Here is a 26,679-nt window from a genome sequence, read left to right on the forward strand (position 1 = left end):
ACGGGCTTTCCGTGACCTTTAAGATGTTGCAGATGGAGAGGGGGGAGCAGCACAGCGCAGCTTTGCTCCCGTGCTGCAGAACAAAGCAGGGGCAGGAGGGCTGGGGCGGGGACGGGGAGGGAGAGGTGCCCGCATCTGTCCAGAACAAGAGGCTCCAGTTTCTATTGTGAACCAAAGATCAGTTTTGGGGCGGTGTGAGGGCGCTGCAGGGAAGCGCCAGCCCACGGCGTGCCCCAAACCTCGCTCCTGCGACCCCAACCTCCCCGCCAGCGTGCTGCGGTGCCGCAGGGCGGCTCTCGAGGAGCCTTACAGCAGCAGCTGGAGAGGTTCCCCTCCGCTCCCCGTGACACTGTGATTTTGGGGAAGCTTAAAAATCTTTACATCTCGTGAAACTGGAGCCACAATGGGGGAGAGGGAAGCAGAAGGGGAGCCAAGCAGCGGGCTCTCCTTCGGTCTCAGTGGGAATTAAAATCCATTAACACATGATTGGAAGGTACCGTTCCCATCATCACAGATTTCGATTCTCATCCTTGATCCTAGTTCAGAAACACGTTACAGCAGCAAGCAGGCGGTTTAGGGCAATTCGGAAAGCACTCCTGCGCTTCTGCTGATCTAGAAGAACGCCTTTTCCGTTTGAAAGCACTTTCAAGCAAGATCAAGTTATTTTGCCATTGCCATCAGCGAATCACTAAAATCTACCCAAGTATTTCATATTCACAGGGTCAGAAAAGTTGGCAAGCAGGCTGGGACGTTCGGCAGATTGAAGTGTCGGCCTGAATTCATCCTCCTCGGAGCGTCAAAGTGCAGCCAGCCTGCGTTACTGCCGGACGCACCACGCATGACCAACACGGTGATAACACAATCGCTTCGTGAAACGAAGGCAGTGGTTACTGTGCATGCACTGTAGCTGATTTTCAAGTCTCAACTCGGCTGCCGAATTTCAGTTTTTGAATGCCAATCGCGGCCTATTTTGAATGCTTAAAGGCTGTTAAAGCTTGGAAATATTCTCTTTTTTAAAAGCACAACGTGACAAATGTTACTCTTTTGGTTTGAAAACAGGTAAACGTGCACTGCAAGCAGTCTGCACGTTGTGCTTTACTGTAAGGTTGGCACTTTGCTTAATCCGAGTTAGAAACCCATGAAAAACGCTAACAGGCCTCGCGTCAGCGGTGCTAAAAGCGCTGCTCTACCAAAAGGAAAGCGTTAAACAGGCAAGGAAGCAGGACTTCTCTGTGAGCCGCACTCCAGCCTGCCGACAGGTCCTCGGGGCTACGAGACCATACTCTACCTCGGAGCTCGAGAGCTGGAAGTCGGAATAATCGAATCCCCTCAGGGGGGTGCCCGCTTTACTGTTTATCAACCAGGGTTTGTCATAACATCGAGAGAAGTGATGTGGAGTCTGTGAAATGGAAAATCCAGAGAGGGGGGAGAGGCGGGAGTGAGTGAAAAAAAAAAACGAAACAGAAAAGTATCTGGAATGAGAGGAGAACAGCACTAAAATGAAACGAGAGAACCAAACGGGAAATACATAAATTCAAAAATGGAAAACAAACGAACAAATGATGCAATTAAAACATGCATGGCAAACGGTGTGATGGGACAGCAGAGGCTGGGCAGTCACTGCTCCCTGCGCCCTGGCCCGACTTGTGGCTGCAGCACGCTGCGATCGCCCGCCCGCGGGAGCTCTGCTCAGATGTGGTGCAGGGGAACGAGGCGGAAATCCGTCCTGAGCCATCCCACCCTGCCCGACCCACACAGCCAGCGGGACTGTTCCTGCAGACCCCACCACGAACATCTTCCAGCAGAGACCACGACCACTGATGAGGCCCCAGCCTTCCTCCTCCTCGCACCTCCTGCAGCACCTCATCTCACCGGGACGGGCGTGGAGGCCACCGGCTTCTAAAGGACCAGCAAGGGAAAGGCTTCACGCCCAAACCCTACCTTGGCTCCGCTGGCTGGGGTTGCAGGAGATGATGGCATGGAGGCGCAGCTGTGGTTGCTCTGGCTGGCACTGGAACTGGACCGAGTTGGGGAGGCAGCCCGGGAGGATGGCTTTGATCTCCGGCCCCGTGACCGGAACGGTGTCATTCCCTGGGAGGCCCCCTCTGGCAAGATGAATTTCTCTCGGAGTTCAAGGTTGGTCCGTCCTCGCGCTGGAAGGGGACACAGGAGAGGAGAGCTGAGGTTTGCACGGACCCGACATTGTTACTGGGGCTCGGGAGGCTCTTCATCTATTTTGGGTGACAGGTGAGAGAGAGAAGGGACCACCGCCCACAAAAGGCCAACCTTAACATTTTCAAGCAAATGCCCCGAAGAGCTGGAGGGTCTCCCTCTGACAAGCAAGGGGCAACCACGCAGGAGGTCTGTGGACTTCAGCTCCTGGGCCAGCTGACAGCGCCCCAGCAGAGAGCGAGGCCATGCAGCAGCCCTTGTAGGAGGCGGTAGCAATTTCAGAGTCAATGCCTTACGGACCACAAAGCCAAAGAAGCAACTGCAGAACAGCAGCACCATGCTGAGATAACCCAGGGATGGAAATAACCTTGATGTCAGCGCTCTAAAACATCTGCTGCAAAGCGTTAACAGGGGAGGCCAAAGGAGCAGAGCTGCACGAGTAAAATCCTAAAGGTTACACCAAGCAAGCGGCACACTTTAAATCATGCTGCTTTCAGCAACAGCCATTTGATAACAGAAGCAAGCAATGGGTAAGCATCAGCCTGAAGAAGACACATCTGAAGCAATTAACATCTCAGAGACCCCGGTGAGATAGGAGCATATGGAGAACAGACCCGACCTCCACCACGTGCAGTGAGCTGCAGTAAGAACTGCTCAATGCTCCTTTCCTGCTGGAAAAGCGGGGCAGAAAGGAGGGTCTCTGGCCCCCTTTCACAGATGGCTGCTCTCTGCTTTCCCAGAGCACTTCTGCTCATCCCGCCTCCCCTCCCACGAAACATGCTGGGGATCCTCTTGCAAAGCCTCTCATCCTACAAGGCACCGAGGTCAGCACTGCTGACGGGAGAGAATTTCAGATTCCTGCCTTCTTGCACCTTGATGCACTTCGTTCCTGGCCACAACCCTTGCTAATTTTTCTCTCCAGTACTTTCGCCCCCACCCAATGTGCCTCGCAGTTGCAGTTTTGTGGTTTGCTTCGGATCCATTTTCTCCAGTTCCTGCCCGTGCTTGGATAGCCCAGACCCGCTCCCCTGAGTGCCTGGTGCTGCCTGGCCACCGACAGCCACAGAGGGAAAGTTCTCAAACTCCTGTCACTGGGAGAGAAGGCAACCAGCTGCTAAAACCCAGGAACTGCCTTACCTCTGCAAGGATCGTTCTTCACCAAGAACTCATCCAGGGCCATCCATCCTCCACCAACGCGGACCATGACCGTGCTCCGCAGGATGCGGACCAGCCGCAGCTGCTGGGAATCGCCGAACTGCGGAGCCAAGAAACAGAACTCAGACAGGGCCACGAGTCGGGAAGCACGGCTCCTTCCCACCGCGGGCTGCACCAGGGCAACGCGTGGACCACGCCTGCCACTAAGCTGTTGGAAATTCTGTGGTCCCAAATGCTGTTACTGGTCTACTGAATACTTCTACGGTTTCCCCAGATAGGCTCTTACGGATCAAATACCTTGCTGGCACCAATTTACAGGAGTTTTTCTGCTGCTTGGTATTAAGATAATGCAGCTATCAAAATCCTTTAGTTTTAAAGCAAAAGACAGAATTTTTTAGAGCAGCAAATGAGAATTGGGAATTTGGCCGTTGGATGGATTTTTGCAGCCCGAATTGTAGGTTTTCCTCTTGTTATCAAAGAAAGAGAGGCTGTCAATGCACTGACACTCCTGGTGCAGTCTGCTTGGAAAAGAGACGGCCGCTACAGATCACTGAAGGCTGGTGAAACAGCAAGGCAGGCAGTGCTGTGTCACCGCTGAGCGAGAAACCTCGGATCAAGTCTGAAGCCCAGGGATTTTGCTGAGCCTCAGACTTGACCCCACCAGCCACAAAGCTCCCGCTGCGGAGATCGCCCCGTGAGGATGTTTCAGTGAGTGCAGTGATGGGAATCCAGGCAGGAATCCCGCAGAAATGTTGATTAGTGATTGCAATGTACATTAGTGATTTGAAACACCTGCAATTTCAAACAAGTGCACCCCGGATCAGAAGCACGCGGCTGTTTCCCAAAGCTCCCTGAGCCTCCTGGAGAGCCAAGCCCAGGCTCCTGGTTGCCTCCTGCACTGCAGGGGTGCAGTCGCCCTACACCCATCCCTACAAAGCCCCTGCTCCAACGAGGAGGTCGGGGAACCACTCTTAGGAAGCAAGACCACCTTCAGAATGATTAAAAAAAAAAAACCAAAAAAAAAAAAGCAGTAACATTTTCCCTGGGTGGACAGCAATACAAAAAAACAAGAGACAAAATGAAAACAGAGTGCAAGCCACATCGAGACGGGGTACTGCAGGTGGGGGGAAAGGAGGGAGCAGGTTCCCGGCCACCCAGGGGTGCTGCAGCGGGGTCTGTCCCCAGCTTGGGGTCCTCCCAAAACCCGCTCGCCCCAGCACAGCCGTGAGAGGTGCTGCAGCTGTGCTGGGATGGAGCTGCCTCACTCTGAGGGCTCAGCATGCTTCGGGCACCCCATTCAGAGCTCGGTCAGCGGGGCAGACACCAGCCCGCCGGGCAGTGATGTTCCAGGGCAGACGGATCTCTAGATAGCCGAGGAGCACAGCTGCTCTGTGCCAGGGAAAGCCAGGGATGTGTCAATTCTCATTTCCATTGCCACATTTACATTATTTTTCAGTTGCCATTGAGAATTTTTCTAAAATCACTGTCTAAAACCAAGCCAGAGCTCTGTTGGATCCGTTCACTACAGAGATCCAAGCTTATTTCTTTTGGGGCATGTTTTTGGTAGGGCACCATCAGTCCACGTGAAAAATAAACCTGTGTGAGGGGCCAGTGGGCACATCATAAGGACATGTGCTGCTCCAGTCCTGTTACAAGAACTCTGAGCACCGCAGCAGCCGGCACTTCGACACACGGCCCCGCTAACCGCGGTCACACCAAGGGGACACGCGCGGTTTGTGCGAGCCTTGCTCCCGTTAGGAGTTACTCAGCGGGTGCAGCAGGGATGGAGGTTTAGTTATCATTACCTACAGGATTAAACATGTGGACCTGGCGTTCTCATTCCATGGTGATTGTGATCCAAACCCACCCAGAGCCTGGTACAGCCCTCGTGCGTGTTTTACCCCCATGTTTTCGTCTGGGCCAGCCGTGCCCCGAGGGCAGCAGAAACCTGCCCAGCAGCGCTGCCTGCTGCAGGGGGCCGTGGCTCAGCACCATCAGAGGTTGCCACCGACATCCCCAGGGTAGCCAAGAAAGGAGCCGAGGAGAGAGAGATCTCTCCCTTTCTGCCAAATCCTGATTTTTCCCATTGAACTTTTCCCTTTTTTCCTGCACGATGCAGTCCTTTATTTCTTTTGGATGGCGATCCCAGCTTGCGCACGCCCCTGTACCAGGCTCTGCGAGCAGCTAACAAGCTCTCTAAGGCAGCACGTTACAGGTCACATCCTCCCACAGCAACAAAGGACAGAGCGCGTTACGACACACAAGCTACGATTGTTATGAAGAGGTGAGAGCATTGCAAGGCAAACTGTACCTGATTGCCGAGGAAGAACTACGGAGGAGAGAAGTTGTGGAGGGATAAGGGTTGGGGAGGGGGGGCGGGGAAGTCAAGAGCAAGAGGAAAGAAAAGAAAAAACACAAGAAAAACATTTTATGGGATTAACAGTGCAATAATCACGAAAACCGTTAACTGCAGGGAGTTAGAAATGTGGGGGTTCTGCTACTTGGTTCTCAGGCAGCAGCCGCAGCTCGGCCCGCGGCAACGTGCCCGGCGAGCCTGGGACCCGGCGCAGCCGGAGCGCTGCGGCTCAGCCCCTCCGTGCCGAGCCGCGAGTCCTGAAAACAACGCGCAGGAAACCAGGCGGGTTTGCTGCCAGCTTGCTTCAGAAGTTTACCTCGGTGAATAATTTGAAACATAAACACCGAGCCTGTTACAAAGAGATTCTTTAAGGAAATTATTCTCCTTCTTCAGGAGCGAGCTAAGAAAAACACGGGCGTAAGGTACACTCATCCACGAGAAGAACTTCAAGGGCAGCTGGCGGCGGCAGTGAATGCAGCACTTCATGCTGCCCTCCCCAGAACAGTGCCACTTTTATGCTCTCCTGCAGCTCCCGGCGTGGGGCACGCCCTGGGGCCGGGCACAGCGCTGGGCAAACGCGGCCGAGGCACCACCGCCTCCCTGGGACGCGGTGTGACACGGGGCGAGGTCCCCACGGGTCCCTGGGGCTAGGGCCAGGGCTCCCACCAGGCTGGGCACCACGGGGGGCTGCAGGCAGCCCACGGGTAACCTCCCTGGGGGGCACTCGCTGGGACAGCGTTCAGAGCCCTCTGCCTTACCCGGTATTTGTTCTCGCCGATCTGCTCCACTTGAAACCTCTTGGCACACTTGCACTGGGCCACTTGCCTGGTGACCTGCCGCCGATAAAAAAGAAAGGTAAGGGGCCAGGGTCTGAGTCTCCCTGACACAAGGCATTGCTTGGATAAAATACAAACCTAAGCAGCCTTTCTTTCAAACGCACAGTAGGTACCGGTAATACATGGATGAATTATTTTGGCTCAGCACCAGCACAGCTCTTTCTTCCCTCTTTGTTTCCCACCCCCCCCCCCGCCAGCGTGCAGCCTGAACCACCCCAAACCACAGCGCCCACCCCGCCAGGTGCTTCACCTCGTCTTCGATTTTGTCCGCGTCAGTGGTTGGGCGGTAGGCATCCTTGTTCGGATGGAGAGCAGCCACAAACTCGTAGTAATCGATGTAGCCGTCGCCGTCACGGTCAAAGATGTCGGCCACCGCGGTCATCTCCAGCTTTGTTGTGGGGAATTCTGGAAGGAGGAAGAAATGAGCAACCGGTGCGCAGACCTCATCCCTCAGAGCTGGGGACGTCAGGGCACGGTCTGCAGCCCGGTCCTCGAGCAGCAGCAGCCTCTCGTCACAACGAGGTGGCCGTTTTCTGAGCCCGTTTCAGGCAGACGGGGACTTACTAGAGGCCAGGATGCCATCGATGAACTCCTGCCGGGTGATCTTCCCATCCTGGTCTTTGTCAATGCGCCGGAAGAAGTCCATGACGCGGGACTTCTTGTGGTTCATCCAGCGCATGTACTTCTTCCGCCAGACATCGAAGTCGAAGTTTGCAAACTCCTTCAACTGGAAGGAGATCGAGAGTCAGTGCGGGAAATCCCTGGAGGAAAGGCACCCAGCTCCACAGCACCCTCTGCACCAGCCTCCCGGGGACCGTGCCCAGGTCCCCGCTAACACCCAGTGCCCGAGCTCCGGGAGGGCTGACCCCGTTGAGCCCCGCTCACGAGGGGCTGCTCGGACGGAATTCCCCGAACAGCACGACACACAGCGCAGCCCACAGCACCACGCGGACCGGGCGTCACGTCAGCACCGACACGGGATGAAGCGTCCCCCACGGCCGTGTACGGACACAGACGCAGAGCTAGCTACGTGCACACAGACGCACACACACCCGCCTCGCCGCACACCTCTGGGGCGTCTCCTCGCCTGCACCTCGCCTGTCAACGCCCTGCGCTCTGCCGGGGAGGAACACCCTCGGCCGCCACCCTTGTGGGTGCTCGTCTCCCCTCTCCCTTTCCCCGTAAGCAGCACAGAAAGCTTTCTTGCTCATCTCCCAGGAAAGGCAGCAGCTGGGGCACATCCCAGCACTGCGAACCCTGGCAGCAATGCCCACGCCACCAGGCTGGGACAAGCCCCTCACCCTCCTTTTAAACTAACACCCCTTTTGACCACCCCCCCCCCAAAAGGGCTCCCACAACCCCAGCAGCTGAAAGAGCTTACAGCGAGGTAATGCAACAATTCTGAACATTTTAAAAAATACAACAAAACAAACATTCCTGGAGTTAAAAGCAACAAAGGAAAAACATTAATACGCATAAACTGAACTGACCTACAGAAAAAGCAACGAAAAACAAAAACACTCACTTCTGGGCATAGCTGCTTTGTTAAGCGTAAACAAAAACAAAAATTACATTAGATGTTTGGAAAAGATATATACAGTAGCACTAATCAGTTAAACTAATTACTAGGAATAAAGCAGGCCTGGCTGTCATTACCTCGATAGATACCAACTGCAGGAGCACAAAGCAGTTCATTATTGTGCAGTTAATTAAAGAAGGCAGTTTCCAGCCGTAATGTTTTAGAAGTTTTTTTTTTTTTTTCCTTTTTCTTTCGGCATTTTCAGAAAGGCAGCAGAACAGTCTGCGAGGCCCAGGCAATTTAAGCAGCAGCACTAATTTCAAGCACCTCTGGTGCCAGGGTGGCGCGCAGCCCCCGGGCACCGCTCCCCACCCGGCCGGGCAGCGCGGCCGTTACCTCCTCCAGCCGGTCCAGGGCATCGTTGAGCTTCCGCTGCCGCTCCAGCGCCAGCAGCCAGACCTGCTGCCAGCGGGCCGAGAGCTGGTTGATCCGGGGGTTCTTCGTTTCCGACTGGGAGATAATGGGCATTGCAGGGGGGGCAGCCTGGCTCAAAGATTTTCCTGGAAAAAGGGAGAAAACGCATTGTTTGAGGTTGCGTCGATGGGTTCACTCAGTCCGAGCGGTCAAGGACAAGCAGCAAAGGAATGCACTGTGCATTTCAAGCAGAAAGGCTCCCACAGCCCTGCTGCTCTCTGAACGGCAGCGCAGGCTGGAGCCGTGTCCCCAGGCAGGAGGACGGGGCAGGAGCTTGCACCCCAAGCCCTGCCAGCGCTCCCTGGCACCAGGGGATTCAGAGAACTCTGCCTTCAAGAAGCAATGTATGGAAAACTAATTAATTAAATAACAAATCACAAAAGAAGTGCAGGAAGAACCCAAAGAGAAGTGACAGTGTGCGCCTCCCAGCGCCACTGAGACAACCAAGACGAGGGCAGGCTCAGCACCCCTGGCAGAGGCGGTTTTGTAATTGCCACCTGGATTCTCCCCTCCTGACAAGCTTCAACTGCCTTCCTGGTGGCTGTCAGTGCAGGATGCCTCGGTAATTGATAATCAGAGCTAATTAGTTTCCTATGTATTCCACTTCCTCCCACCATAGCACATGTTTCCCTGAAGGGGAACGTACTGTTGCTACGGGACTTGTCGATGAACGGCCCGTGGGGGGGCTCAGTGGCTTTCCTCTTGTACGTCTTGGTGACCCGGTCCACATCCGGCTGTTTCCGTGTCATCTCCTCCATGAAGGACTGTCAAAACACAGAAGCAACAAGAGAATGTGAGCAGTTTCGAGACGGTTTTGGCCTCCAGCCACTGTTGCTTTGGATTCTCCCTGGACGTGCCGAGCCCACGGAGAACACAGGTGTGTTGAGGGATGTGGGCTCGCAGTCAGGCAATTGCACAGCTCTGACTCGAGTCTGCAAACACCTGATTTCATCCCCTGGGCTGGCTTTGCTCCTAAGTGGCAGCTTGGGATGTGCAAGATGCTATTTTAACAGCGACTTAAACAGAATTCAGTGCCTCCCCCACAGCACGGCAGGAATAAAACCCTATTTGCCCTCTCCAAGGGCCTGCGATGCTCCCCGTGGCACAGAAAAGCAAACTTGCTTCAGCACAAGGTGTACCTGGTGCTCAGTGATGAGGGCTTTGACCTGATCGATGTTTTGTGGCATTGCCTCCTGGTCCCGCTGAATCAGGGTGGTCTCAGCCCACTGGATCCAAGCCAGGAGCTCTTCCAGAAGCTCTGCGTTCGCCACCAGCTCTGAAAGCGCAGACTCCAGCCTCTGCTGGTGCTGCTTGGCCCACGTGAGAACCTGTTGGAGGAGCCGAGAGGACCATCAGCCCAGCAGGGGAAACCAGGGGGATGAAAAGCAACAACACGGGCACGCTCTGGGGCTGGGCAGCAGCTCAGGGACACATTGTCCCAGAGCTGACCACGCTGGCTGGACACGAGCCCGTGCTCTCGGTGTCCCTTGCACAGTGCGGCCCTGGGGACTCACCTCCTCGAACCTGGCCCGGATGATGGTGATCCAGTGCTTGATGGTGGTGATGCAGTCAGGGTGGCAGGCGGCCAGGATGACCTCTCCCATCCCCACTGCTGCGTTCACGTCCACCCTCTTCTCCTCCACTTTCTTCATGAACTCCTGGGAGAGGGGCACACGCGGGCCAGGTGTGAAGGGCTGGCACACGGCAGGGACCACCCAGCCCTGCCAGCCCCCACCCTGCACGCACCTGCGAGCTCTGCATGGGAACACTTCCCATCAAAGTTAATGCCCATATTATTTTCCAGCCAACTGGTGTCTTTTTTTTTTTTTTAAATAAAGCCAATTTAATTTCTCTTCATCCCTTGAAACACAGAACACGGGAACTTAAACAAGGCCCAAACGGATTATTTTGCAGTATTGTTGCCCGCAAATTTTGCTCAGGTTGCTCTAAAAAGAGAAGGCAGAGAGCCGCCCCATGCTCCTGGCACCTGCCCTTGACCCCGAGGGCAGCTCCACACTGCGATCCAGAGCTCCCTGTCACCTTGTGAACGTCGATGAGGGACTGCAGTGCCTCAGCATCGTCGGGAAGTGCTCCCCGAAAGCGCAGGGACTGCTCTGCTTCCGAGAGCCACTCCAGCAGCATGTGCACGGCCGTCCTGAACTCCTCTGCCTGCGGACACAGAAGCACATGCATCAGCCCTCCCTGGGACGCGTGCCGGGCAAGTCACAGTTGGGAGCTGGACAGACAAGGGGCTGAAAGGGACTTTAAAAGAAGAAAAAGAAAAGAGAAGAAAGACCTGTCTGTTGGCCTGGGCTTGCCCAGCACCAGCATAGGGCTCTGCAGCTCTGCCCTGAACCCACAGGCTGCGGTCATGCTCCTGGCCCTCTCCTTGGCACCAGCTGCGCTCCAGAACTCAGTGGTTTTTAAAAACAGCCCAGCTACCTGTGCTCTGGCCAATTTGGCACCTGGGTAGTTTATTCTGCAAATTGCCTAGTTGACATAAAATCTACGTAAGAGCCTTCTGACCTTTCTTTCAGCTCAAGTTCAGCTCAATGTCTTTTTCTTGCACTGGACTTTAGCAAAACCAAGCCTGAACAGCCTCTGATCAGCAGCCTATTCCCACCTGCCTGCTGCGCACATCAGCAAGATCTTTCCATCCTCCCTTTTCAAACAAGCCTTTATTGGCTCTTCATTGAGGAAAAGGTAAGGAACTGGTGCTGCTTTGCAGTTCTCGCTGGTAACTGCTACAGGACTGCGGTGTCTTGCTTAGCCAGGAAATTGGTTGCCTCTGCCTGGGCACAGGGGGAAGCGCCTGGCGCATCTTCTCCAAGGGAGGCATCCATGTCGCACCCCAGGGCACAGCCCTGCGGCACGGGCAAAGCTCTCCAAACCTATTTCCACTGGTAGCCTTTTGCTCACCTGCTTCAGGGCCTGTTCCAGGCGTGTTTGTTTCGACACAGACAGCTTGCACACTGTGTCCCAGCGGTTGCTCAGCTCTTGCAGTTGCACTTTCACCCAGGTGGTGTCATCCCGGCTGTTCTCGATGAGCTCCCGGCCGGAGCGCTTGAGCACCTGGACAGTCCCCGTGCGCTTCCCCAGCTCCTTCTGGAAGACCTGAAGGAAGAGCGGGCAAAAGCCAAATGGGTCAATCCCAGAGAGCTGTTTCATGCGGGATAAGACTGGAGGCCACATCTAGAATAGTTTGTAGCATGGGTTGTGCACCCACCGCCCAGCTACGTGGGATGGCAGGCAGGCTGGGAGCTGCCCAGCACATGCAACACCTGAGCATGTTTCAACCTAAGTGCACATGGGCAGAGAACTCAGCACGGTCAAGGCTCTGAGAAGGGCAGGAGCCCAGACTTGCCACCACAGCACCCTGCAGAGTGGCCGTGACCCAGAGCAGAAAGCTCCGGCTGCAGCGCAAGCGGCTGCTTTGAGCAGAAGCCCAAGCCCTGCCTGGAGATTTCATGTGTGACCTAATCCAAAACTGGGAGCGCCAGCTTCTGAGACACGCTGGAGAAAACTGCCAAGACCAAAGTTTATAGAGGACTATAAACTCAGCCACCTCTTCAAAACTAAATCCTCAACAGATCTATCTGGTAGTGTCTTGGAGGAACACAGCTCCAGGCCCTGAAACCATTCCAGGAACAGAAAAGTTTCTTCCCTCTTGTTCACTCTGTTTTTGCCCTCCTTGTCCACCTCAACGCAGTGAGACATGCAGCTCCATGGCGAGCCACCAGCTTTGGCTCCTCTGTTGTTTGGCACTCAGGGAAGATGAGCTCTGCTCACATCCCCAAGAAGACCTGCAGAAGGAGCTCTCACCTTGTGAGCATCCATCAGGTTCATGACCAGGTCCAGGTCACCGTGGACAGGCTGGTCTTCAGCTAACTGGGGCTCCACCTTGTACAGCCAGTCCACCAGGGCCTGCAGCGCATCCATGAACTGGCCAGAGAACAAGAGGGCTTCTTCCAACTTGTGCTGCCTGAAAAACAGATGTCCCCATGAACTTTCACGAACATCTCCTTTTGTCATTGCCCAGTAAACTTCTCCACCCTCTGACCACCCCACAAAATCACCATGTGCTCTCAGTCCAACCTCCCTTCCACTGCTCCCTGCTTTGCCAGCCCCTGGCAAACAAGCACTGCTGGTACAATACCGGGGGTGGATTTACCTTTCCACAGATTTGCCGCACACTGTGTCCCATTTATCCCGGACTTCTCCCAGTAAATTGTCCAGCTTTTGAGTGTCATCTGGAAGCAAGGCTTTTTCTTTGAGGGCTCTGCCCGTCCTGATGGTGGTGTCGTAGACAGGCTGCTTTCCACCCAGCGTCTTCTGGAACTCCTGGGAATGGGGAGAGAAAACAAAACTGCTTCAGAAAGCCTGACCTCGCAAAGAAGATACATGGCTCTTGTGTGGATCCCTGGCTGTAGGTTTTCCACTGCAGCAGTAAGCACGGCCATGCCTTTCCCCTGTTCTGAGAGCAGAGGAGATATTGCCCCGCTCCCTCCTGACAAATTGCCCTCCCACCCCACAGCCAGTGCCAGTCTTGCATCATCAGAGCTCTACCTTGTGTTTGGAGAGCTGGAGCTTGATTTTGTCAGGATCATTGGAGATCTCCAGCTCGGAATCCAGGTGATTCTCTGCATCCTCCAGCCAATCAATCAGTTTCTTCCAAGCTTCGTGGAACTGCAAAGAAACAGAAGCAAGTTTGAAACTTCACACTGAAGCTGCCTCCAGTCCCGTTCTGGTCTCGGGACCTCCTGCCCCCAAGGCTGGCCGTACCTCGGGGTCTGTTGCACCCTCCCCGTGTTCCTCACCTGCTTGGCTCGCTTCCTGGCGTCATCAAGAGCCCGGCCCCGCTCCACTGAGCGCTGCACGACCTTCTCCCAGCGGGACTGGACGCTCACCAGCAGATTCTTGATCAACACCACGTCCTGCTTTTGACTGAGAAACTTCAGCTGGTTCCCAGTTTGGTCCAGCTCAATGATGCGATCCCGATGAGCGTTCACTTCGTTGGCAAACACCTGCAAACAGCAAAGAAGTGCTCCTATCCATAAGGAGCCCTGGACGTGCCCACAAGCACCTTGTGCACGGGTCAGGGTTCAGGTCCCACACTTGCTCCCACCACCCCGTGAAGCCGTCCTGCACACCTTGTGCTCGTCGATCTGGGCCAGCACGGCGCTGAGGATGAGGCTGGGCGGGGGCACGATGTTTAGGCTCTGCTCAGCCAGCGTCAGCCAGTTGATGAAGTCCTGGAGGGAGTTCTGGAAGTCCGTGGCCAGGGCAAGTGCCTCCTCCAGCTTCGCCTACAGCAGTGGGGAGGGAGGGGGGAAAAAACCAACACTGAGGGCGAGAGCTCCCGATCTGCGGTTTCACAGACAAGGGCAGGCTTTGTGTCCCTGCTGAAACGCGCCTCTAATGGGAACCTTGTCGGCTCAGCCAGGAAACACGACTTGTTTACCAAGGCGAGGAGGTTTCAATGAAAGCCGCCGCTTCAGAATTGGTTTCTTTCAAAACCCACGGGCGAGAGTCGCACGTGAAAGGGGAGACAACTCCATTATCGACACACAAGCAGCTGCGTCGCCCTCAGCTTCCCGAGAAAGGGATCACCATGGGAAGAGCTCTCAGTAAATGGGAGGTGGATGACATTTCGATGGCAACAGCTGCAGCACCACAAATTTATTCTGGGCTGAGGCCACCGCGTCCCTTGTTTTATCTCATCACTGGCCAAAACACTAGAATGGAGTCAGCTCAGAGGAGGATTTGGCCTGCTGTCTCACACAGAGGACCAACAAAGCGTGTCTTTCAGAGCTGCAGGTTTCTTACCACCCCTTCTCAAAATTAATCCAAATGCAATTTCACTCTCATTTTCTGTGTGATTTAACCAAATTTTACAACTATGTAGAAATAAATAACAGCTCAGCTCTCAGACAGCTTAGATGACAAATTCAGCCTGACATTTAGATGACAAATTCAACCTGTGCGACCCAAGAGAGGTTATTAAAAAAAAAAAAACAACCCTCCTCTCCAGCTCTGTCTGGCTCCATGCACTGTCAGGGTAGAACAGAGCAGCAGGCAGGGGGCACCTGCTGTTGGACCAGCTCGTGGGGTAAGGATGGACGGCGTCTCTGCAAACACTACCTTTCTCTCCTCCATCTTGGTGCTGACCAGACACCACTTCTGCTCCAGCAGCGCTACGCTCTGCTCCGTCTTGGAGCCGGAGCCCGAGTCATCACGGTTCAGCAGCATCAGTCGCCCCTTGGCCAGCAGCTGGCTGTACACATCCTCCTGGGCTTTCAGCTGGCCGTACAGCTCCTGCAAGCGAGGCAGCACCGAAGCGTTAGACAAAGCAGGAGCTCAGAAAGGGGCTGCAGTTCCCTGCAACTCAAAGTGATGAGAAAATTAAGTTCTGGGTAGGCAGCACAGTGACAGCAGCGTGCCACTTTGGGCAGAGGACGGTGCTTAAAGCATTGTGATGCTTGTCCAGGCATCAAGTGCAAATTTATCTGTAAGAGAGCAGAGAAGCTCTCATCTCCCTTCCCATCAAACACATAAAGGAGAAGTTTTGATGCTGATATTTGACAGACAAAAGCTTGTGGAATTGAAAGTACTAAAAATCTGCCCCAAGAAATTACCATGTGGGCATTGAGCTGTTCCCGGGCAGTTTCTGGCAGACCTCCCGTGGGCTTCGATGCAGACAATTGGCTCTCCATTCTCGTTAGCCACAGGAGGAAGTCTTCAATCTCACCATGGAAACCCTGGGCCTGTTCGGGAACATATAATCGGCCACCATCAGATGACATCAGCCACCATTGATCATGCGCCAGGGTTAACGCTGTGCTTGCTTCAAAACCAGATAAAGAGGCAGAGCTGGATTGAACAGCGCGTTAAGAGGGGATGCACAAGGTACCCCCTTAACCATATCAGTCTGGCAAATAAACAAAACACAGTTGGTTTTGCAAACAAAAAACCACCTGCTTCTAAATCTCACTGTGAAGCTAGTGCATCTCTAGCTTGAGAAGGTAAAAGTCCCTCTGCACTTCCACCATAAAGCCCCATCTTCTTGCAAGAGAGAAATAATTAATTTTTCAGCTCAGGGTGACAAACACCTGTGGACTATTTTGAGGCAAAACCAGGGAAGATGCAGCACGCTGCTGATCTGCCCCAGGGCAGAGGAGGGGAGGTCAGCGCCGCGTGGGGCCAGCCGAGCTTGCACTTGCAGCAGTGCCTGATGCTGCTGCATCCCCGGGCAGGCACTGCACTGCTCCAGGACAGTTAGATGGAAAGCACGGCATTGAAAGGCCAGGGTCTCCAGCTCCTCTCCCCTTCGCTCCAGAAGCGGCTCCCCTCTGCGCAGGCCAGTACCCGCCATGTGCCCTGACCTGCTGGAGGGTGGACTGCAGCTGCTGCTCCCTCTCCTCCGTCTTCTGCAGCACTGACTCCCAGCACGCGTTCAGCTTCTCCAGGCGGTTCCGCAGGCTGCTGGCATCGTCCCCTGCGCTTGACTCCAGGAGCTCGTTGCCTGCTTTGTTCACTGTCTCCACGGTGGCTTGGTGGGCCAAGACATCGTTCTTCAGCACCTACATGAGACACGTTGGGCAAATGTTGGACATCTCCGTAAACGCCCTGTTACTTCCAGCGTGCTCTTGCGGACTTGAACCAACTCAAACCCTTCATGAGAGAAAACTGTGCAACAGGAATGGATCAAAAAGTGACATAGAGTGAGACTACTCACATGGTGCTTTGCAAGTTCAACCTCGATGACTTTTGGGTCTCCATTGATGGGCTTCTGTGCATCGAGCAACTCCTCTGTGTGGGTCAGCCATGCCATCAGCTCTGCTAATGCGTGCTGGAACTGCCCAAGTGCCAGAAGAGCAGCTTCTAGCTTGTGCTGGGCAATGACAGGGAAGGAAAAGGAAAGTTTAAGTCAGAAAGGAGGGGGAGCATCTGAATGAATTTCAACCCCGCACTGGTAAGAGCCCAGATCTCCTCTGTACCTGTCTGTGAGCAATTTTCTCGCCCAAATTCTCCCAGAGATGTTTCAGCTCTGTTAGCGGCTCCTTTATGATGTCTCTGTCTGTCTCATCTGTAGCTTTTTTTAGCATCAGTTCACCTTGGTGATTAAGCTTTTCCATCTCAATCTGCTGCTGGTAAACCTCCATTTTAAACTCCTGCCAAAACAAGCAGGACAAAAACCAGAAAGAAATGAATCATTCGAGCGAGAGCTCTGTGATGTAAAGCAAGCACCAGAGAAGCGGCCCGACTCCGCCCGCGTACCTTCATCTCGTTCATTTGCTCCTTAACTGTGTTGAGGTCAGTGCCGACAGGAGACATGTTGCAGAGTTTAATCACAGCATTATCCAGCCAGTCAAACATGGCCTGAAATGAGCGCAGACACCGTTAGCAAAGGGAAAGGCAAACAACGCTCTCCCACAGCCAGCTGGGAAAATGGGGCAGGTGCGCTCATCACCATGCAGCCACCAAACTTTCCCCTGGGGGGCAGAGATGCCTCCCTCCAGCACACACTTCTGCAAGGTCTTTCACCTCCCTGCTTCCTCTATAAGAAAGAGATGGCAGCCAGGCTCATCCTGCTCTGCTGTGCAGAAGCAAAGACAGACTTGGAAAAACAAATGCAGTCAAACATTTGCTATTCTTTGGAGCTGGTTGGTAAGATCAGGGTCTAACAGAAGCTGTAAACAGTCACACAGGAGACATTTTCCTGCCTTGCTTTACTGCAAATCCTAGTACAGCTTCAGGGAGAGGATTCATGGTGATGTTCCCACGTCTACCCACCACACATAAACAGCCCTATCTCTTACTTGAAGAGTATCTTGGTACTGCACAGCCGACTGCATGGCTTCTTCGAGCTTTTCAAGCCTTTCCTTCCAAGTTTTGTTTAGATTTTCCCACGCATTGTTCATCTGCAGAACACAAGATTGCCCACAAAATTTGTTAGGCTTTTCCACTTGAGCTCTCACTTGCTCCTATCTGATTTTATCTGAATGAGGGACTGCTGTTCTTCCTACCTCATCAATGCTCTTTTTCACTTCTGGTTTCTCAGTTTCGCCACAGGCAAAAATTAAGTCAGTTCCAAGGAGTCGGATGAACTCCAGCTCTTCATGCAAGCCATCCGTTTCCTCCTTAATAGTCTGCATACAACATAATGGTGAACGGAAAATGTTTATTATTAAATGCTCTTCCAAAAATTCCCCACAAATAGAAGGGCTAAAGCGCGGAAAGTCCTTTCTGCGCTGGATATGTCCTGCATCCTGGCCAGCAGCTCAAGGCCAGACCCCAGGGCTACATTACAAAGCAAGCAGATGGGTGCCCTGCTCACCAGCACTGCCACCGCCAACCTTTTCTGCTCCCACCTCTGGCCAGAGTGGCAACGCAGCTGTTTGCAGGGTTTGGGGGAACTAAAAGAAGGAATTCTGTTTTTAGCTTGATGTGAGCCTGAACTGCCTCACTGAAGATGCTGTTTACAAGAGATGTACTGTTTACAGGAATATTTTGTCAATACAGGAATTAGTTTTTGAGACTCAAAAGTTGCAAACCAAAGTCAGAGTGGTTATAAAACAAAAATAGAAAGGACAAACTTAGCAAAGAGCAACATAACGTAACACGCCATCTCTCCAAGGTCCAAGCCTAGTCGATATGCAAACACCTGAAGTGGATTTCACCATTTACTTGAAACAACCACACAACAACATACAAATCCAAGCCCACCCAGCTTTACACTTATCTCCACTCTAACCAAAATCTAAATATACACTTCCCACGCTAGACAGCACTCAGATGCCTTCTACACAGACTGGGAGCAGAACCGTGCAAACTTCCACATCACTCAAACATGTGGGCACACAACTCTGACCGCATGCTTGATAAACTTTCCAAAACGGTAGCAAAAAAAGTGATTTAAGCATTATTTCCTTGTCTGGAACAGGGGGTGGTGGAGGTGGGGAGGTAAATGTAAAATAGACTTCTGTTTTTTCCCTGCAGTTCCAAATTACGACAGAAACGTTTCATAATCTGACTGACTGCCTACAAATGTGTTCTACAGACACGTTTAGCCATGCTCATATTTAAGACCTATCCCAATCTATCTTACAAGGTGGGTGCAAACAAGCTCCAGACAGAGGAACAGTCCCGTGGTCCTCACCTCTGCTGCTTCCACCTGCTGCTTGATGATGGACGGGTCAATGCCTGGGCTCTCCAGGTCATGAACGATGTCCTGTGTGTCCTTGATGGTAGTCAGGAGGGCTGCCATGTCATACCAGAACTTCTCCGCAAGCTCCAGGACATCAAGGAACTTCATCTCACGTTCCTCCGCCCGGGCTTTGATGTCTTCCCAGAAGAAGACCATCTGATCCAGCTTTTCCTGGATTACTGAAAGTAGGAAAGAAAACAGTCAGTCAAGGAGAAGACTGACTTATCTTGCCCCATGGTAACATTTTTACAACTCAAAAGCATTTTACAAAAACTTTCCACTTAGAAATAGCCAACAGAATATTCAAATGGGAATTAAAGGCGGATGGGGCTATCAGAGCATTAACTATGAGGGATACTCAGGGACAGGAGAAACCCTGGCTTGCAGAAATTAAGCCTTTATTTATGTGCAGGCAAGCTCAGGACAAATCTGTCCACATAATCTCCTCCAATGAACCTCTGTTCAGGCCATCTCTAGCGTGAAGTCTATGCTCACTCAGTTCATGAGGTGGCTGTTGAGCTCCAAACCAAGGTGCCAATTAGTGCCAATTGTGTTGACAGGTCTTTTTGTGCTGGGGATGTTCCTTCCCTCCATTACGAACTGAATCAACACCAACAAATTGTTTCATTGGGGACCACCAACAGTTGCCACAAGAGACCAACTCACGGTGATGGCTCAGCTCAGCTGAGCTGAAACCTCAGCCTGAGCAGTCACAAATACAGAGGAGAAACAATTCTCCTCTGGCTGATACCACCCCGAGATACCTTTCGCTGCCAGGTCCTTGTCTGTTCCCTGCGATCTGCCGATCAGCTCTTCCCCGCGGCGTTTCAGAGCCTCGAAGGAGGGTTGCAGCTTCTCCAGCTCCACCGTGGCGTTTTTGTTCTCGCTGATGCACTCCCGGATCTTGTCGACCTCGGCGGGAATGAGGGGCGGCATGCGCAGGCGGGAGGAGAGGGTCTCCAGCGTCTCCAGCATTGGCTCGATCTTGTCATGGAACTGAGGAGGAGCAAGTCCATTAGGGCAGGTGAGATGAGATTAAACAGCACTGCATCACTCCCTGCCTGTGCAACAGCCCTTAGCGCTGCGCCCAGCGGCCTCTCGGAGAGGACAAACATTGCCAGCAACAGCAATTACACCTGCAGCCTCCTGTTCATGCCTGCCTCGGCTCTTATTTGCTGCACACAGCCCCGGGCTGCACCAACTCAAAGGAATCCAACCCTAAGTCAGCCAAACACACTCACAGCGCCGGCACAGGCAACTGTGAACCAAACACGGCAGTGCTTTGTGATGATGTTCAACATTCACGTTTTGACTGCTGTCCCGCTGCTGGCAGATGGGCAGCATGACACGAAAACCAAATCCCATTTGTTTTATCATCTGCGCAGAGACGCTGCTGGAAGAGCGCCTGGTTTTGGTGCTGAAGGAAACCTCAGCTTGGTGCAACGAGAGCAAGAAAACCGCCCTGGCACTGAGGGGGAAACGGGGGAAGGCTGCATGCACACAGGGAGGAGCAGAGTGAGCTGCCAAGGAACGGGGGTTTCAACAAAAGCAAAATCAGAAAGCCAAGGAAGAGGGTCTAGCACAGTTTGCTTTTTTTTTTTTTTTAATATACATATGGCTTTATGTTTTTTTTAACGAAGAAAAGTCAACTTTGGCCTGAAAGACACCAAGTCGTCTCTGCTGGTGAGAAGGAGGGCAGCCCTGCTGCACCGGGCTGCCAGCCCCGCTGCACCGGGCTGCCAGCCCCGGTGCTCCTCATGTCTCCCCCTGCAGGATGCCAGCATTGGCTTTTGCCCAGTCCCAGCTAACAGCAGAGACGAGATGGGATCTTGGTGCAAAGTTGATCATGGGCACGCTGGCTTAGCCAACAAGCAGGAGCAAATGGGAAGTTCAGCTAGAGCAGAAAGCTCTGTGCAGCAGTGCAAACCGCTTCAAAAGCGAAACCTCTGCTTTGCACGAAGCATTCCCAGTGGAAGCTGGCCACGGCTGAAACCAGGCAGCAATGCAACAAAAGCCATCTCAGAAACGTGACTTTTTTTCCCCCTCAGTTAGTTCTTAAGCAAGTTCAGCTGAGCTGTGCATGAACCAGAAATAAAAGCCTGGGTGTAAAACAGAATCATTTCAGCCCAAGGAAAGAGTGTAAATGAATGTCTACCATGGTGGGGCTTACCTCCGTAATCTGCAATGGTGGGGCGTAGTCAACACAACAATGAAATGGGACCATGTGGGGAAGACAGGAACAGGCAGCAACACACACAGATAACACATTCCACAATGTGAGTGAGAGATGAGACGGGAGGGATGTATGGGGGGGAAAAACTTGGAGTTAATACAAGTGCAAACCAAGAGAAGTGACTAAACAATACAGGAATAAAATAAAATTAAAAAAAAAAAAAGACACCCAGACATGACAAAAACCAACTGCACTACAGTAACACTGGGTGAAATGAAACATAACTAGGAACCATAAACCCTGAACCTGTGTGGCAGAAACTCGTTACCCCCTTATGACCTTTAGCACCTACAATCTCTGCCCTTCCTTTCATATCTCTGATCCTGCAGCCACCAATCCGTAGGTCTCCTCTAGAGATGCCCAGACCCTGGAGATGGCAATTAGCTCTCCTATACAAACGATCCTGTGGCTGTTCACACACAGAGCAGTGCTTTGCTTATCAGAAATGAAACTTATCTCTCCGAGCTCTTTAAGGAGGCTCTCTGGGCCCTCCCAACCTTGGGTGGATGCCAAAACAGCCCCTTTGAATGAGCATCATTATGAAGGTTGTAAAAATTTATTGCTCTATTTACCATGTCTAGATTCAAACTCCTTCTCCCCTCCTTCTGCGGTCAGTACTGAGCAGGGGCCCTGCCCAGCAGTCAGCTGAAAACTACCCTGAAAGCGTCTGCCTATGTTGTGCCCTATAAAGGGTTTTACAATCCTAGCATAGGAATAAAACTGCATTTCAAAGCACGTGGCTTCCCCAGGGGACTGCAATAAACGCGTAGCGGACTTGGCTGCTTGGCACCCCAGGAGCGTACCTGAGTGGACTGCGAGACAGCTTCATCGAGCGCAAGAGCCCGCTGACACACCTCCTCCTTGATTTTGGCGTACATGGCCTCTGCTGTTGAGTACTTTTTCTGCACCATCTCCCCTTCCTCAGGGTTGAGATCCTTGAGCTGTGGTCCGATTTTCAGCAGCTTGTCAATGTGAGGCTTATGTTCAGCAATAGACTCTCTCAGTTGCTAGGGAATAAGATGGGGGGGAAAGACAATTGTTTAGATGTCTACTGAGAGCTGCTGCCTATTTATTTCACACAACACTCGAAGAGCCACGATTGCATTTGGTAGTGCACGCACACCACGGATTTCTTGACCCAGCATGTGCCAAACACGTGGTGCTCGGCTCTTCCCATGGTGTGCACAGGCACGCCGCCCCACTCGAGCTGCCCCAGGCAGCTCTGTCTGTTGACCCTCCCTGTGGTCCCCAAGGGGATGACAACAAAAACTTCCTTTGCATCTCTCTACCCTAAAAGTACAATGCTCTCCTCCATATTGCAGTCAGGCAAGAGATCCAGAGACAACCAGGCTCCCCTGGGTTTCATCTGTATTTTAGTAAGAAATGATCCAACTTATCTAGTGATTCCCAAGTGGTATGACCAAGGCACCCTTGTGTTACATAGGTAGGATCCCCAGAAAGAAAAGAACAGGGAAAAAAAAAACAAAACAAAGCAGAAAAATGGCCCACTCTGGCCCTGTGAGTGCTGCACCTCCATTCAAGCCAGAAGTGCTGACCCAGCAATAGCTGGCGCAGGAGCTGCGGGCTCAGCCATCGCCTTACCCTCATGTCCTCCTGCTGCTGCTTGAGCTGCTCGTGGTCGATGGCTGGAGGGGGCAGCTGCGAGATCAGGGCCTGTGTTTCTTCGATCCAAGGGTTCAGCTCCTCGTAGGTCTCCCAAAACTGGTTCACCAGGACCTGCGCACGCTCCAGACGAGCGTAGCGCTCTGAGTTGAGCTGGCTCACGGCTTCATACTGCTGCACCAGGGACTCTGTTTTCTCCTAAAAGGAACGGGAGGAGAGTTAGCGATGGATACAAAAGGGCACAGGAACACTGCCAGCCGCACGCTGTGAGCTGGAAGAGAGGAGGTGCGCTCGGTGGCGTCGATCCACGTGCACAAGCTGTAATTCCAATTAAAGCAGCCTCAGAAACCTCACTACCCTCCTTCCCCAAACACTGCAATAAAAATACTGCAATAAAAGAGACTAATAAATATAAAGAGATCTCTGCTAAGTGTCACTGGTGGGAATTCCTGAAGATGGAGTAATTTTAAACTGCTTCAGACTGTGCAAGAGCCGAGCGCTCGCCTTCTCCACGCCTTGTCTCCCCCCCAGCACTAAATATCAGTCAGGCTCACCTGGAGAACAGCTTTTTGTTCTTCCCCACACGTCCCGAAGATCTCGTTGCGCTGGCTGAACAGTTCATCCATAGAGTCTTTGTGCCGAATAATGTCGATGGAAAAAGCCTGCAGAAAGGAATGTCCAAAGAAAGGGAAAGAATGAGAAGGGAGCCCGACCACCCCTCCCCAGCCCCGTGAGGGGCCCTCCCGCCCCTCCAGGCTGCCCAGCCCCAGCACCACGGAGATCGCACGAAACTCAGCACCAGCGTCCCGTGGCACGCCGAGCACCTGGCTGAAAAGGCAGATAACTGCATTGCTTTCTCACTGCTCATCTATTCTAACCTCTCTCTTTCAAAGGCCTGAAAATGGCACTCGAAATTAGGTGTCAGGTCAGGCTCCAAGCAACTTCCACACCCAGGTCATCGTCCCACAGATCAGAAACCCACGGCTGCCCTGCATGCGCCCCCCCCTCAAAACGCCAGGTAGCAGTCAGTCAGTCTAACACTGCTGTGCCTCGGGGAGAACGCGAGGGCACACGTTTGTGTGCAGGTCCCTGGCCCAAGGGCTCCCTGCCTGCACAGGACAAGCTCCACCACCCATTTGTGATCAGTTCAGTGAATACTTCAAGCCCCCCAAACCATGCTCTCCAGTACTGCGTCTAACCATAACTTTGCCATTCCCCAGGTCCACATGATTAACAACATCCACAAGCAGCGGGGAGCCAGGCTGAGCTCAATTTAACTTAATGCTCAATGCTTCAGTCCCCGTCCGTTACAACAATGTGTTGTGTGGGTTTTTTTTTTTGTTTTAAATGCACAAAATCCAATAAGCATGTATGCTGCTCTGATTGCTGAGGCTGGTGTGGGAAGAAAAGGGCCGTTTATTTAAAGTGCATGTTCTTTCAGGCATGAGCTCATCTCAAAGATACATATAAAAAAAAAAAAGGCAAAAAAAAAAAGCTTCTCTTTGTTCCATGGCTGGCTGCCACAAGTGAAACAAGGAGTCCCCCACTGGAAGGAACAATGAGCAGAAAGCAAATGTAAAAGTACCCTCATTAATCAATAGGTACAGCTCTCCAAGCTGCTCCTGCCAGCAGTGCCTGCAAGACACAGGTAGAGCTCGCTGCCGTGGCCGGGGCAGAGCCCTGGAAGGAAGGAACACCTCCCTCGAGGGCAGCCCGGGCAGGAGCAGTGGCCTGGCCCCGAACAACCGGGCAAGTCGGGCACAGCACCGAGGTGCGGCCCCGGTGACCCCAGCTCGCTCTGTCTTTAGCTCGTGTGAACGGCTCTCTGGCACCCTGAGCTGCTCAAGGCTCTTCAGATGTCCAACACTTCATTTGTCTAAAGCCTTCTTCTCCTTCCTTTTTCCTTTTACTTACCAAGGGCACACGTTGCACCTCTCTCGGAGCTCTGGGCTCAGCTGTACAAAGACCAGAAGCCCCTCCAGAGCTCCGCTGCCCTGAGAGACAGCCCCAGCCCCAGCCCCAGCTCTCCCTCCCACTGCCCACAGACCACCACCTCTGCGCCTACCCGCTCCTGCTGGCAGCCCCACACACACTGCTCGTACCTTCTGCACCTGCAGCTGGGCCGTCGTCTGGTCCTGCTCCAGCCGAATGGGACCGAGAGCCATCAGTTTCCGCTTGGTCTCAGCGACCCAGGCCAGCTCCGCGTCGGCCGCCTGCTCGTACTGGTGGAGGGAGAAGGGAGGCTGCTGTCAGCCGAGGCCGCAGGGCAGAGCGGCCTCCGGGCCCATCTCTGCTCCGGTTTGAGCAGAGCAGGGCAGGGAGCTCGCTGTCCCTACCAGCATGGACCCAGGGCACTAGTGACATCTACATCCTTGTTGCAAGGGTTTAAAAAATAAGGGCCCTTCTGTAAGATGTAAGTGGTGACCCCACACACCCTGACCCTGTGCCTGGAAGGCCAACAGCTGAACACCTGCACAGAGGCCGCGTTAACACAGCCGCGTGCACTAACACACACATCCTCTATTGCAGGAATGCCTGCCAGCACAGGCCACGGCTTTCTGACAGAGAGCTCCCCTCTGCTGAAGGCAGCCAGGGCCATGGGGATGCTCCTGTGGCAGTTTTGGGCCCAGGGCATCATGGTGACACAGCAAGCACAGGGATGCTGCCACCTTTCTCCACACCCTCTCCATTTGCAGGGCAAGGGACAGCTCTACTTTACACGATAATTTTGCTTGCACATTCAGTTCTGTGGAGGCAGTTCTCAAAGCCAGTACAGGCAGTTATTCGTGGCATTCCACAGCCTCCACTCCATACAGAACGAACCTTTCCGAGCAGGCTGCTACCCTGGAACAACCTCATGCTGTCACAACAGGATGGCAGCCGTCCTGCCCGGCGGTGTGCAGGCCCTCCCGCTCCCACTCATCCCAGAAACCCTCCTGGAGGCCCTGGAGTTCATCAAATTACCTGCTGAGACCTCTGAATAGCAGCATCTATCTCCTCCACCCGCTGCTTGATGGTGTCGCTGACCAGCTTGTAGCGCTCGTTGGTGTCCGAGACAAGTTTATCCAGCCCCTCGCGGGCTCGCCAGGGCACCAGCTCCAGCAGTGCTCGGCTCACCTCATTCACTGTGTCCAGAACGAGCCGCTGCTCCATCACCTCCTTCTTCAGCTCCTGGGGAAGGCACACATGGACACATGTCCTTCCGGTGGCAGTGCCAGCTACCCGGGCAGACCTGGCTGCTGGGTTTGCAGCGGTTTTGTGACTGGGTTCCTCCCCTTCTCCCTGCTGGCACGAGCTCTCCAGCCCAGCTGTTCTCAGAGCCAGCACGTGCATGGCCTGGCGGGCTGGGCTGCTCACTAGCAGATGTGTGAGTGCCAAGGAGGCAGAGGAGGAGGGCGGCTTCCCCACGAACACAGCGACACGCAGCAGCCACCAGCTCTGCACTAAGGAGCAATGGGCTCCTTTGTTCCCATCCCCACCTAACACGGTCCCAGACCGCCTATCCCACGCTCCCTGCCCAGGCACCGAGCAAACCTCGCCAGCTCTCCTCCCACACAGCCCTCGTGTCCCTGCCCCCTGCGTGCTGCGTCGCTGCTCCCCACCTTCTGCCTCTGCTGGAACTGTGGTATCTGCTCGCCGGCCGGGGACTGTCCCCCGCTGGATGCCAGCTCTTCCTCCACTTTGCTCATCCAGGAGTTGAGCTCCTCGTGCGTGGACTGGAACTTGGTGGCCAGCTGGCGAGCCTGCTCCAGCGTGCGCAGTGCCTTGGAGCTGGTGGCGGTGATGTCCGAGTAGCGGGTCTTAATTCCGTCCAGTTTCTCTTGGATGAGCAACACCTCCTCCCCTGCGGGACACCAAGAGGGGCTGAGTGACGCCAGGCAGAGGGGGCTGCAGGGGGGTTTGAGCAGCCAGCTGCCCTGTCCCCCATTGTAAATAGCTACTTTCAGTCTCACTTTTCTGCACGTCAGTGAAGCTTAGCAGCCTATTTTTATAGCCAGGAAGCTACTCTCAGAGCTGACACTTTCTGCCAGCCAGTGTAACGGCCACCTCCTGCCTATAATAGGAAGGAAATGTGCTGTGAAGCCTCTCTTTGCCACAAGCCCC

The 26,679-nt window shown here is 53.5% G+C and overlaps 1 protein-coding gene across 18 annotated transcripts in view; it reads right to left on the minus strand.

The window, feature by feature from the left end:
- MACF1 (microtubule actin crosslinking factor 1) overlaps window positions 1–26,679 on the minus strand; it is a 142,802-nt gene that overhangs the window by 2,408 nt on the left and 113,715 nt on the right. For 14 of the 18 annotated variants that reach the window (XM_080567059.1, XM_080567044.1, XM_080567060.1 and 11 more), the window contains 34 exons: window positions 26,178–26,419; window positions 25,540–25,746; window positions 24,678–24,797; window positions 23,130–23,237; window positions 22,555–22,773; window positions 21,756–21,959; window positions 19,484–19,715; window positions 18,672–18,898; window positions 17,539–17,661; window positions 17,332–17,433; window positions 16,790–16,891; window positions 16,510–16,683; window positions 16,248–16,403; window positions 15,895–16,092; window positions 15,148–15,276; window positions 14,654–14,827; window positions 13,663–13,818; window positions 13,330–13,536; window positions 13,079–13,198; window positions 12,684–12,853; window positions 12,335–12,494; window positions 11,432–11,626; window positions 10,553–10,681; window positions 10,027–10,170; window positions 9,652–9,840; window positions 9,159–9,276; window positions 8,435–8,598; window positions 7,084–7,246; window positions 6,770–6,924; window positions 6,442–6,516; window positions 5,639–5,656; window positions 3,310–3,427; window positions 1,942–2,153; window positions 1,289–1,399 (listed from right to left, as the gene is read on the minus strand). In XM_080567059.1, the coding sequence (XP_080423185.1) occupies window positions 1,289–1,399; window positions 1,942–2,153; window positions 3,310–3,427; window positions 5,639–5,656; window positions 6,442–6,516; window positions 6,770–6,924; window positions 7,084–7,246; window positions 8,435–8,598; window positions 9,159–9,276; window positions 9,652–9,840; window positions 10,027–10,170; window positions 10,553–10,681; window positions 11,432–11,626; window positions 12,335–12,494; window positions 12,684–12,853; window positions 13,079–13,198; window positions 13,330–13,536; window positions 13,663–13,818; window positions 14,654–14,827; window positions 15,148–15,276; window positions 15,895–16,092; window positions 16,248–16,403; window positions 16,510–16,683; window positions 16,790–16,891; window positions 17,332–17,433; window positions 17,539–17,661; window positions 18,672–18,898; window positions 19,484–19,715; window positions 21,756–21,959; window positions 22,555–22,773; window positions 23,130–23,237; window positions 24,678–24,797; window positions 25,540–25,746; window positions 26,178–26,419 (5,321 nt within the window). The remainder of the gene's footprint in view (window positions 1–1,288; window positions 1,400–1,941; window positions 2,154–3,309; window positions 3,428–5,638; window positions 5,657–6,441; window positions 6,517–6,769; window positions 6,925–7,083; window positions 7,247–8,434; window positions 8,599–9,158; window positions 9,277–9,651; window positions 9,841–10,026; window positions 10,171–10,552; window positions 10,682–11,431; window positions 11,627–12,334; window positions 12,495–12,683; window positions 12,854–13,078; window positions 13,199–13,329; window positions 13,537–13,662; window positions 13,819–14,653; window positions 14,828–15,147; window positions 15,277–15,894; window positions 16,093–16,247; window positions 16,404–16,509; window positions 16,684–16,789; window positions 16,892–17,331; window positions 17,434–17,538; window positions 17,662–18,671; window positions 18,899–19,483; window positions 19,716–21,755; window positions 21,960–22,554; window positions 22,774–23,129; window positions 23,238–24,677; window positions 24,798–25,539; window positions 25,747–26,177; window positions 26,420–26,679) is intronic. The other 4 variants (XM_080567052.1, XM_080567057.1, XM_080567056.1 and 1 more) reach the window with 3 other exon arrangements.

The sequence above is a fragment of the Anser brachyrhynchus genome (genome assembly GCF_964034855.1).
Source record: "Anser brachyrhynchus genome assembly, chromosome: 24".
Lineage (NCBI taxonomy): Eukaryota > Metazoa > Chordata > Aves > Anseriformes > Anatidae > Anser > Anser brachyrhynchus.